Source organism: Lepisosteus oculatus, chromosome 20 (genome assembly GCF_040954835.1).
Source record: "Lepisosteus oculatus isolate fLepOcu1 chromosome 20, fLepOcu1.hap2, whole genome shotgun sequence".
Taxonomy (NCBI): domain Eukaryota; kingdom Metazoa; phylum Chordata; class Actinopteri; order Semionotiformes; family Lepisosteidae; genus Lepisosteus; species Lepisosteus oculatus.
This window is the reverse complement of record NC_090715.1, coordinates 11280337-11293423: the sequence shown is the minus strand read 5'-3', so window position 1 is coordinate 11293423 and position 13087 is coordinate 11280337. Positions and strand designations below refer to the sequence as shown.

Below are 13087 nucleotides of genomic sequence, written 5' to 3'. Positions count from 1 at the left end.
TCTGTCTGATTACCATCTGTTTTTGGTTCTACTTGAGTTGCTCTGCTGTGGACTCAACTTTTACTCTGAACTGTCACTAGCATTAATTTAGCAGTTCTAGGCTTGGGATTCATAACTGAAAGTGATTCTGCTGTTTCTTGTTTTTATCCTGTTGGTTCTTGATGGTGAACATTGCTAATCTGGAAGTAACATTAAGAATAGAGGAATTAGAAACTATACGCTTCTTCATATGGTTTAAAGTACCCAGCTGTTGCCATTGTGTTTTTTTCTATGTCCCTGGTTCCAAGCAGTATGACAGAGGGATTTGGAAAAGAGGAGCTATATTGTTTTAGGCATAATAGTCTATTTAGTTTTTACTTCATGTGGTAAAACAGCTCAGTCTTGCTTTTGTTTTGTTTCCTTCTTTGTTCTTGTGTTTTGACACACATTTCTCAGTCTTTCACTTTTTCATTTTCTTGTGTCTTTTCTTTTTCATGACTGACAGAGGGCATTTTTGGTAAATCAACATCTCTTGTGTTTCTCTACCCACCTGTCTCCCCAGTTTTTTCCTTTATTTTGAAATCGCATGTTTCCCCCTTGCTAGTTTATTCCAATGCTGACACACACCTACTCTTCACCACTGTCAGTTTTCCTGCACCCCAGGTCTCCCGAGTCACTGTCCTCTTTTACCTCATGAGCAACATGGCAGGTTCATTCATTCTGGGTTTTCAGAGTTGAGGTGTCTACAGTTTACAAGTGAAGCCCAGAGGAGAATATTTATCATTTAAAAAAAACACAGTTGAAAGTAACACAGTAGCATCACAGCTGCCTCACAACTTCAGGATTCTGCGGTTGACTTTAGCCTCTGTCTGTGGGGTTTGTATGTTCTCCCCCATTCTTCTGAGTGCACTGGTTTCCTCCTTCCTCCTAAATAAATGCTGGCCAAGTTTGATGATATGTTCTAAATTGTCCGTTTCTCTCTGGTCCAGGAGGACTGTTCTCTCAACTCTGAGGTGTGCTCTGCGCCCAGAACAGGTTCCAGCCTGCCTTGATCCCCTCCAGAATAATTTAGAAATCACTGAGGGGAAAAACATTCTCACGCCCTTTGGTGTACTGTATGGATGAACCCTGCGCCTGGAGAACCCACGTGGCTTTCGTTCCAGCTCAGTGACTAATGAACCATTTTATTAACCTTCTAGTTTCATCACTCGGAACAATTCGATTGTTCAGTTGTTGCTAGTTCCTCCATAGCTGAACGCTTCACACTTCAAGGTAGCATATTGTTTCAGACACAACTACAGATATCTTAGAATATTATTGAATCAGGGCAGTGTGGTGGCCTAGAGGTTAGCATTGTTGCCTCATAGCACTGGTGCCCTGAGTTCTATTCCTGGAGTGCTGTCTGCATGGAATCTGCGTGTTCTCCCCATGTCTGTGTGGGTTTCCTCCAGGTGCTCCAATTTCCTCCCACTGTGCAAAGACGTGGCCCTGGTATGAATGTGTGTCTGTGTCTGCCCTGTGATGGCATGCCTACCAGGGTGTAACCTGCCTTGCACCCATTGCTTGCATAGGCTCCACAACCCTGAACTGGATGAAGTAATTAGAACGGATGGATGCTTTATTGATTCAGGTCACGTTTCACTTAATTACCAGTGAGCTTAGCTACAATCACATGTGCCAACACAGTGCTTTGCAGAATTAGGAAAGTGATCTCTGTCCCAGATCACTGCACTGTTACAGCAAAGTATGTTCCAACAAGCAGTCCTGATTGCACACTGGTGTGATTCCTCTATTCACGACTGGGAAATTCCGCGATGTTCAAAACCAGCGTTGCCTTCTGGACGATGAGAGATTTGTGTACCTAGCCATTCAGTTTAATTCAGTGCACTTCCCCTGGCAAAACTGCAGTTGTGTTGTTTGGTTACTTAGATTTTTGGAAATATTTGTTTCTGTTTTATTATTTAATGAATTGACTCATTTCCTATTCTTAATGTGTGTATGCATTAAAAAAGTAACACATGACATAGTCTGAAGCTGGAACTAGGGTGGTTTAAGAGTTAGGGGGAGTCTCTATACAGAGTAATCATCAGGCCATGGGGCTTGAACCCTACTAGCTGGTGCGATTTAGTTTACAGCTGTATCTCAGAAGAAAAATGACTGCTCCCTGCTACAGAGCTCTGATCTGCAATTAAAGTAGGACTGCGTTTCTTTCATGATATCATGTTACAAAGGTTGTTTACACCCCTGCCTGTGAAAACTCCCATCGGCCCAGTGAACATAGTGTGATTTTGTGAAGCACAAGAACAACAGAAGACGTCTTCCTAACTTTGATATTGAAAAGCAGAAAAAGAGAAATGCTGTTTTGAAAGTCTTCAGCTGGGGAAGGGTGTTATTTCGTCTAGCTTTACTGTTTCTCGTTTCTTCTTTCAGTTGAGCAAAAGTAGTTAGTTTGTTCTGCTCTTTGTGTCTATAGCCAGTAGTATTTTTGTCCCTGGTATAATTTCTTACCATCTGTAATTGAGGTAGTCACTGTGCTTCCATGACTATTGTATTGTTTCCATAGAGATCAAGTTCTTCATTTATAAAAAAACAGCATTGCTGCAATTTTTAAATGTGATGCTAGAATCCATCAGATTTTTTCTGAATTGCAACACTTATATAGGAAATCATCAGGCTTTGGAAAGGGTGTGAAATACATAATACAGCACGATCCATGACCGGCCCTCCGAGAGCTCGGATGAGGCCTGAGGCCCAGGCCATTTCACATTGTGAGGCCCCCTCGTTGATTGGGAAGAGGGGTAAAAATGTTTTAATGTAAAGATGGAAACAATGGAAACATTATGGCGGGCATTTTGAAACTCCTAAAGAATGGTAGATTCAGCACTGAAAGGGGGAAGTTTTTTCACAGCTGTGGACTTTAGTCGAGAATCACAGTATGTGGTAAGAGTTCCAAATTCGAGTCAAGTGGAAAAACAGCCAAAGGGTTAAAGTGGAGGACCATGCACCCTTGGCTGAGGTGAGCCCCCCCTGTGAGGTGAGGCCCGGGCCAAATGGCCCTGCTGCCCCCCCCCACTCTCGTAGGGGCTGATCCATGAAACTTCAGGGCTCCCAGTTTTCTCACCAAGTCTTTTATACTTAGGCTTTAAGTAACGTTTAGAGAGCCTGCTAAGCCATGGCTCTCATAGGCTACCGTTGGCATAAACAGTCAAAATTAACTTGTTACACGTTCATTATTTTCTGGTAACCTGTTTGAGATGCTGGATGGAGGCTCGGGAATTAGATTGAATGATATTTGCAGAAGATCATAAAAGATGCATGCAAAGTCAGATCATTTGTATAACCGGAACAGTCTGTGGTTTAAATAGTTAAAACAGCTTTATGTGACAAAATAAAACAACTTTGTACCATGTAACAGACATTGAAATTTCTGTGCTCTTTTTATTGAAAAGTGGATTGGGTGCATTGTAGGTCACCTGCAGAAAAACTAACTTTGTGTAAAACCGAATATGGTGATTCTTCTCTGAGCTTTTAATGTGAAACTGTCTGAATGCAACCTGCGTTTTCCAAGTATACTATTCAGGAATCCCAGTTGCTCTTTTCCTGTTATTTCTCTGTGTCCTTTTGATTAGTGTATGAGTCGATTCCATCTTAACTTGTAACCTGTTTCTGTATCTTTTAGTCGAGAATGGAGAACACTGTGACTTCACAATTCTCCGCAACATGCTGATCAGGTGAGATTATTTGATTTCTAGTGCAAAACGACTATGTCCCTTTAACACCTAAAGTCACTTTGCTTACCCTATAAAACAATATTATGCCTTTAATGTTATGTTTCAGATGTTGGTTTATTTACTTTATTCCTTCGACAAAGTACTATGTTCTGTTCTCTTCAATCCACGATCCAGATTGTTTCCACTGAGTAATGTCTGTGAAATAATTTGTGTCATTAATACCATGTCCTGGTTAGTCACAGTACATCTCTGAAATCTCTTGTTTTCACTGGGGCAGTGCATATTTGATACACTGTTGTTGATGCCTATATAAGTCTTCCTTCTTCATAAGTTATACAGAATTACACACCAGATCCCCATTTTTGCAATTAAATGCCACTTCATGTTTTGACTGTTTGCTTCATATATCAGTGTGATTTTGTGTTTGTGTTATTGTCAGTATCATAACAGCAAGCCTAGTTTTATTTTATTATCTACCCTGTATATGCTTAATTTATCATGACAGCAGTCTCTTCCTGTGTGTGATCAACTCACCACAGACAGTGGCTTTGTTCACATTTATCTTTCATGTCTTGCTTTTACAACCTTGAATGATGCTGATGTTCTGTACGTTTCACATTTACTTGCATCATTAGCAGATACTGCAGTATTTCAGTATTATCAATCAAAATTGCTCCATACAACTTCATATGTATATGTAGAGTCATCAGTTTGTTGCCGCTTTACTGATGTCTATATGTGCTGTTGTCTTCCTCTGCCTTTCTGCTTCCCTGTCTACGTCTGCATTTCTCTCCAGAACTCACATGCAGGACCTGAAGGATGTGACGAACAATGTGCACTATGAGAACTACCGCAGCAAGAAGCTGGCTGCTGTCACCTGCAATGGAGTGGATGCCACCAAGACCAAGGGCCAGCTCACCAAGTAAGACTGGAGCTATTTACCTTGCACTGGCCACTGCCATGGAAAGCCAGTGAAACACTGGGACTCACCCTAGAGGGCATTTCCAAAGCTATGCAATGTCACCGCGTGACGAGCCCCTCCTGTAGACGCAGCCCTGGCTTAGTCAAGGGGAGTAACATCGTTTAGGATCTGAAACAAGTTAAGCGGAACTGCAGTCCCAGTTTCTCAGAGCGGTTACTAAATCTCAGTAACAAAATAAACGGTATTCCAAAATGTTACAAATTACAAATCAAGCACAAAATCATGAACTTTATTAAAATCCTGTATGGTCTTTATTTTGTCTCAAACTACTGGTCTCGCCACAAGTGAGAGCACGAGTTCGCGCAAATTGTAAGGTGAAGCGGCCCTTCCTGCTCACTAGTCACTGTGATGTACGAGTGAAGTACAAGTTGATCGGCACAACAGTTCCAACTTGACCCGTATGCAGAGTTAACAAGTATGTATTATTGGATGGCAGAGCCGGTTCGAAATCGAGAGCAGTATTTTCTATTGGATCAAAAGAGAGGTATTCACAAGCCTGCTTGTTTACAATGTAAGGTGGCCCCTTCACGTTACTGGAAGTTGCATCATTGCCTTGTTCTGAATCGCAGAACATGGAGTTGCGCCTACCTGGGAATTTCATCCATTTCGTGATGTCAATTGGAGGTTTAACATATAAAAATAGTGTTGCAGTCCCCCTTTAAGAGCAGCGGTGAATGGCGAGAGCAGGGTGTGACTGGGCTGCCTTGCTCCCCCCCCCCTTTCCCAGGAGCCCCCTGGCCCAGATGGAGGAGGAGCGGCGGGAGCATGTGGCCAAAATGAAGAAGATGGAGACGGAGATGGAGCAGGTCTTTGAGATGAAGGTCAAAGAAAAGAAGCAGAAACTGAAGGATTCGGAGGCGGAGGTAACTGAAGTCGAAGCAGGTTGATCACACTGAAAGACCGGAACCACGTTTTGGCACATAGACCCCCCCACAATTTAACCCTGGTTTGGGTAGAAAAATACTTGCTATCATCTGTACAAAATCTCAGGGCCTTTCATGCAGGTGCAGCGTGCCTGTCTCTCTAGCTAGGCAATGGGCAGCAGCTGTATGAATGGCTCCAGGGCTAGGCGAGACTGGGTTTCCTTCTGCATTGCCCCCATTTTGGAGGAAAGCCAGGGGACAACACTCCTGACCCTCCGTGTGACCTGCCGCTGTGCCTCTTCCTCAGCTGGAGCGGCGCCACGAGCAGATGAAGAAGAACCTGGAGGCGCAGTACAAGGAGCTGGAGGAGAAGCGCAGGCAGTTCGAGGAGGAGAAGGCTAACTGGGAGGCCCAGCAGCGCATCCTGGAGCAGCAGAAGCTCGACGCCTCCAAGTGAGAGCCGACGGCGTCTGTCTTGCACTCTGGCGCGGGCCCGATGAAACGCACAACTGATACAGCCCACCACCAAATCACACATTACAGACCTGGTTGCTGGGGGCCTCTGAGAAAGTACAACCCAGCCGTCAAGTAGCGAATGGGGAGATCCTGTCGACTTCGGGTGCATTTAATTGAAGACGCGGTCCCCCTTTCGGCCCCTATTGCAGTTTTACAACTTATACTTAACTGCTCTAATAGTAAAACTGAAATGTCATTTTCAATTCCCGATGCCTAATTTTACACATACCCACCAATTAATGTTACTGGTTAATTACAGTTGAGTTAAATACATCTTCTGAATTGCAGAAAACATACTTGTTACTTGACACATTAGCTACTGAATATAGCATAGCTGGAAGTGAAAGTGTAACAGAAGACAATAGCACTGTACTGCAATGACAAAAGTGATTTCAGATTCTAATTCTGCTGTAAATGTAATTCTTTACATTTTAAATTTGACCCTCTCAGCCTGATCAACCCCTGGCAAACATCTTTGTAGTCTTAACGAGGGTTTACACTTGGTGATTATTATGAGCAATTATCTCTATCTATATTCTGTTGCTGTTTTCCTAAATGCAACTTGCCACTTTCTTGCTGGCAATCTGATAGCAATCCAGTCCCTTTGAAAAGAGAGACTTTGAAAAGTAGGTTGATTTGTTCTATTGGCCTCCTGAAAACAGATGAGGGCTGTAAATAATGGAGATAATATTGAAGGTAATCAAAGTCTACAACTTCTTTGACCATCAAGAAAGAGGTCATTTTGCCTGATTGATATCTCATTCCCATAGTCCTCTAAGTAAGAAAGCTACTCTTGATTTACGTTTGTGTTCTTGGTTCCTTGTTTTGATGTTGGTCCTGTCGTTTGGCCAATTGCCTTTGAGGATTTTGAATACAAGAATTAAGTCCCCATGTTACCTTTGTCTGTTGCAGGCTTAAAGAATTCAATTCCCTTAGTCTGTTTGAGGGTTATCTTCCCTTTAGAGCAGGAATAAATGTGTCTGCTCTTCTTTGTCCTACTTCTGTGCTTATAACCATAATACTGCAAGTGGGATCTGTTATGTTGGCACGCAGTGTAAGTTTGTAGTTACGACACTGTCGTGCTGATGTCTGGGATACTGTCTTACAGCTCATGGGCATTTTGTGGCAGTTCCATGAAATGCACGATAAATGGCAGGCATGTGCTCAATGTATCTGTACAGTCCCTGCCTTTTTTTGGACATAAGATCTAACAAATGGGTTACGTAGTCTTCAGCTGAATTCCATTGATCTAAATCCTACACTCTTAATATACCTCAGCATTATTTGAGCCTCCTTCCCCCGAACTGCCTTCCCGTGTTTGACAGTAAAACAGAAATGCCTTTGCTTATGGTAATTCAACTCCCTTTCCCTTTCCCCCCTCTCTTTCTCGTAGGACCATGGAGAAAAACAAGAAGAAGGGAAAGATCTTTTGAGAGGCACCTCAGGCCCTCCTCAGTCCCAAATAAACCACAAACTCCTTTTGACATCATCGCATCCCCCTGCTGAATACTATATCTGGGCAGAATCTCCATCCACACTCCAGACACACCAACGTTCCAGGACACATACTCGCTCCACTATACCACACGCATGTAGAAATACTTCTGCCCTGACCCGCCTGTACAATATCTATAAGCAGCCTTGCTGATTCATCCTTAGGCATTGCGCCTTACTGATGCAAACTATGCACAGATCTCTTCATCCGCACTGCTACTCTGTGCATCGACCAACACACCTACTGCATACCTGCGTAGCTTCCACACACCACCCGCCAGCGCACTCACACCTACATGCCAAGCCAGCTGAGCAAGACACCACATCACACGTGTACCCATTCCCAGCATACCTCTGAGAGGACTTCAGGAAGCAGTGCCATGGAGAGCTGGTGAAAGGATTGCCAGGGCAGAGAAAGGAACTGGCCTGGATGCAGGATGACTGGTGCCGGCAGCTTATCCTAAACCTGCTTGTAGGGGTTTGAAAAAATGGGGGGTTTGGGGGAGGGTGCAAGGCTATGCGGAGGATCACAGGAGAGGCAGAGAGGATCGAACTGGATTGAAGCTGAGGATCTAGTTTGGTGATTCCAACACTGAGATCATCAACGTCCCCAGCTGGTGGCAAACTAACGGCATCAGTGAAGCGTCCTCTTCGGCGCCAGTTTAGACACAGATGTGGAGCTGTGACACTGGCACAGCACTATCTTCTTCCCAGCACCTTCTTGCTCAGAAGACGGGACGCTACAGTCACTCATGTCTAACAGTTCCTGTTGTGTGTAGGAAGTCTAATGCTTTTTGAAGGGGAATCATACAGAATCTCACCTGTACTTCTCAATACAACACCACTTCCACCCCAGGAAAGCTGACAAAATTTAGTGTGTAGTGTTAATCACTGTGCCATTGTACTGCAGTGATGTTGTCTGCCATTTAAAGGCTCAAAGCATGTTTCTTCCACCAGTGTGGAGTATATTTATTATTGGCATAATTCAAACAAAATGATTCTCACTGTTTTCTCCTTGACATCATGGGTTGAGTGTTAAATTCATTTTCTTTTGTTACAGTGATATGGTGGGATTTTGCTTCTGATCTTTAGACCTTATTAGCTGTGGACTAAAAGGGTGTGAAACATCCCAATGTTGAATGAATACCTTCTTTTAAGGTTATTTTCTGAGGCCAGATACCTGTGTTAAACCGAAAACCACCATTGATGGGCATTTGAGAGTGGCAGATTGGAAAAACCTTGGTTCAGTGTGCCCTGGCTTCCTCTTAGATATCTACCAAAATTGATTTAGATTAGTAGCTAAGACTAAGTATAGGACTTTGTAACCTTCCAGACTAGTGAAAATGTCTGAACTTGTTTACAGGTTCCATACAATATCATTAGTCCACTGTGGATGAATAGGGTAGCTAGTGTGTCTATCAGGATAATGGTCACACACAGCTGGATCTCCAGTCTATGTTGAGGCTCAATGTGTTACTACAGAAAGCCTGAATGCAAACACCAGGGAAAGTTTGAAGAGTTTCGCCTGTAATCCAGAAGTAAGACATTCCTATGCAGTTTAACTCAATTTTACCAGAAATGGATGTTGTGCATTCAGAAACTACTGATAAAAAGCACAAAACTAAAAAAATAAATACAAATGCAACATGGTTTTAAGGCTTGACATTTGAGAATAAAGTGATAGATATGAGTATGCTACGTTAGCTTGGAAATGTGGTTTGAAAAATGTCCTTATGCTGAATTAGGCTGGTTGATTGTCATGTTGAACTTCAGAATATCTTCTCTCTTGTGAAGCTCTTCCAGGCCTTTCACTTTTTTTCAGGTGTGTTTTCAAGTATTTAAAAATCTAGTGACTCTAACTTAAACTCACTTCACTGCAGTCTGTACCTGGCAAATATAAGTCCAGGCCACTGAAGGATTGTTAAGATACGGTGCATTTATTAGCTTAATTTTACTGTTGACAGCACCACACTGCACCAGAGAAGTTTTTGTGACCAAGTAGATCATGATACAGTATTACTTTAAGTAATAAATAAAAAGCAGAAACAATGCTCTGTTTGTGAAATCCATTTCAACTTGCAGGCATTTCAGAGGTGTGTGGGTACCAGCAACAATTTCAAATGGTAACCATAGTGTTCTATTAATTGCTCTTAAGTGTATCCTACAAAGGTTTAGTAAAAATTCCAGCAAAGTTATTTTTCTATTTGATTCATAAAGAGGAAGAATTTGAGTAAACAGGAGCTGAATTGAATGGAATACCCCATATAAAAAGTGAGTTTTCTTCCAGTTAAAACCAGATGTGTGCCCAAGCTATGCAATTGGACCAGCCTCCACTGTACTGTTTTAGGTGGAATGTCAGCTGATACTGTGCTCTTTTATCCCTGCATGTTTGTACTGCTTGAAACTAATAGATCTAGTTTGACATCACTTTGCCGGTTTATTCTCTTATGCTAACAACAGCTCTTTCCCCTCTCTATTGCTACCTACTCCTCCTTCCAGGATAATATTGTAGAAAATAAGACACTCTGGACTCAAACAGCTGTGACTATTCAGGCTTTTCGGACATCTGGACTGAGAGTAGCGGGTCTGGTTTATGAAGTGATACATTGCTGTGTAAATTTCTCTTTTGATATCTGTGTGAAATCAGTTGAGGATCCAGTTGTCTTGTCCTTGTGCAGAAGTGGTCTTGTGGTGGAACGTATCGAAGGCTTTGCTAATTGACAATACAGTGATGGGGGGGCAAGTAAATTCAAATAATAATAATAATGTCAATTATTTCATTGATTAAAAAAGGCTAGAAATGGAATCACTCTGAACTGAGTCATCTCAAGGTGTCTTCCACCATCACTGACTCCTGCTTGCATTGGATGATTGGATGAATTGGAAACTGGGTTTTCTTTGGAGATGTCCTTTTCAAATCTTCCTGTTTCAGATTTTCCCTGTGCCTGCTCTTTCTTGTGCAGCTGTGATTTGGGGAGATCAGGCCAATGCAAAAGGCTGCTATCTTTTTTTTAATTCAAACATGATTCACTTAAAAAAAAACACATAGAAGTGGAAGGTTCCAAGAAGGTGGGAGAAAAGATGTGCAAAGTGAAAGCAAGGGTGGCTATGAGCTGCCTGAGCAGCGATGGAGGAGAATTCAGCAGGCTTTGGAAATATGTGACCTCTGAGTAAAGCAAGAGACAGCAGGACAAGGCAGGAGTTCCCATCTCAGGACCCTGTGAATAGCCACTCCATCCCGTGTGGCTCTTCTGTTTCCAATCTTAAATCTGCATACCGTTTGTAAAATCGTTTAATCATTTGTACATCTGGGCATTCAGATATTTTGTCTGTATCCAAAAGTGAGTACATTGGAATGGTGATGTTATTATTGTCATATGTATGTTAACTTTTTTTAACATTTTGCAGGACGTGCCAAAACCCAGCATTTTATGTCTGTTTTAGTGAGGTTAAAAAGAGTGCTGATTTATTTGAGTTATACTGTATAAAGGTATGAACCTCAAAGGGAAAAGTAAAAACATTCAATAAGGAGAAAGTCCTAGGTCCTGCAGGATCTGCATATGCTCGGTGTGATCGTAAGCCCAAGGAATTATCATTTCTGTGCTACTGTCGTGTATAAGGTATTTTGAAAACCAAAAAATAAAATAACACTCTTTTTGGTAGTTATTCCTAACTAGGTATGTGTTGGAGCATTATTTATAATCCGTGTGTTTGGTTAGATTTGGGTCCATTTATCATTTTTTACAAGCTGACACCACAATTGTAGTTTCCAGATGAATAAAAATTACTTTTCCATGATAGTAATAGAGTGTATAGCATTGCCTTTCCTAAGGTGACACTGCAAGGCAGATGTTGGCTTCATGACACCCTTGGTGTATTTAGAGTATGAGCAATAACCTGTCGGATCAATGTTATTTACTAAAAACACTACCCAGTGGCAGACACATTCTTGTTCGCTGCTTAAACTCTAGAGGTGGCCAGTAGAGACCCAACACAGCCATCTTCTCCAGGCCAGTCCATTGAAACATGGTGGCTCACCTTCACTATCTCTATTCTTCTTAGTCTGTGATTGTTAGTGTTCAGCAGGGCATTTTCTGCCTGTGGGTCCACTTGTCTGAGGAAACAAGCAATTGGGTTTCAGGCGAAAGACGTTCCATTTCCATGAAATCCATAAAAAAATAAATCTTTGTATATACCCATCAAAAGAGGGCATGGGTGTGAATATGTTTTGTATTGAAATATGTAATATGCAGAACTGCAGCTCAGCAAAAAAAAAACATAAAACATTTTGGTGAATGACTGAAGGTTTTAACTGTATCCAGTATTGTATTTTCTCTTGCACCCTGTGTTGAATCTTGGCCGTTTCATGTCACCCGCTGAGTGTCTAGACTGCAACAGCAGTACCCGCAGGAATCATGGGAGTATGCCTATTGACTTGCAGCTTCCTGTCTGGGAATTCTGGGAAGGAAACAATGTGCATACTGAATCATTCTTGCACACTGTTCTTGTTCTAGCAGGAAGGTGGCAGCCTCAAGCTAAATGTTTACTCATCACACCACCATTAAGATGAAAACGTTAATCCAATCCTCTCAATTTCCTTCTTAGTATTGAGACACTGTGTTTGCTTTGTTTTTGTCTTGTAGCTCATTTTGTAATTATTAAAGGACATAATAATGAATAGAAGCCTAGAAGGGGTGCATTCAAGAGTGTCCATTGCAAAACTTCTGTTCCTCTACACAGATAATAGAAAGTGTGTGATCTATTTCTCAAAATATTATTGCTTGATTTTAGATTCCAAACGTACAGTATATTCCTTGAATCCTGTTGACTGTGGCTCAGCATCAACTTAGTACTTTTGATTCTTATTTTGCCTTCTGTGTGTATGGTTGACATTCTGTTCTGTGAACACACCTGTGATCTCTAGCCACTTTATTGTGTAGCTTTCCCAGGCACTCGAGTATGAATACACACTAAGTGGTGTTGACTTTTCAACCACCACTAGTTGGTCTAAATTAATTTAAACAAAATCTAAATCTAGAAAAGTTCTAAAAACCTAAATCACCAAGATTATCCTGATTGAGTTAGATTTTAAATCTCATCTAAACCGACTTTTGAGTGTATGAGTAAAGGTTAACAATTTTTCATCTTGTTTTGAAACAATTAACTCAATTCCTAAAGGAAGACAGAAATGTCAATATCGGAGCTCTGGAAGTCTTGATTTTCCATAGAATTGTTTCTTCAGAAAACAATTCTTTTTAAATTTCTCATTAGGGTAAGGCAATACTGTGTGCCACAAAAAAAAAGGTTTACCACTCAGTCTTCTTCTCACGAGACTGTTGTGTTTGGTTAGAACTTTCTTGGAAATTGATCTGGACTTCCCTTCATTGGATGAAAATGTCCTTTCAATAAAGCTTTAGCTCTGCAGTCTTGAACTGAGTTGCAGAACCTGGCCAGTAGCTGTGGTAGCCAATGGGCCTCCCTTGGGGATTGACCTAGATGGTGCACTGCTATTACACTCACTT

The 13087-nt window shown here is 41.7% G+C and overlaps 1 protein-coding gene across 1 annotated transcript in view; it reads left to right on the top strand.

The window, feature by feature from the left end:
- septin15 (septin 15) overlaps nucleotides 1-11238 on the top strand; it is a 67130-nt gene extending 55892 nt beyond the window's left edge. Inside the window, exons 9-13 of the mRNA XM_006641193.3 lie at nucleotides 3659-3710; nucleotides 4507-4632; nucleotides 5420-5555; nucleotides 5863-6008; nucleotides 7465-11238. Of these exons, the coding sequence (XP_006641256.1) occupies nucleotides 3659-3710; nucleotides 4507-4632; nucleotides 5420-5555; nucleotides 5863-6008; nucleotides 7465-7504 (500 nt within the window). The 3' untranslated portion in view covers nucleotides 7505-11238. The remainder of the gene's footprint in view (nucleotides 1-3658; nucleotides 3711-4506; nucleotides 4633-5419; nucleotides 5556-5862; nucleotides 6009-7464) is intronic.
- The last annotated feature ends 1849 nt before the right edge of the window (nucleotides 11239-13087 follow it).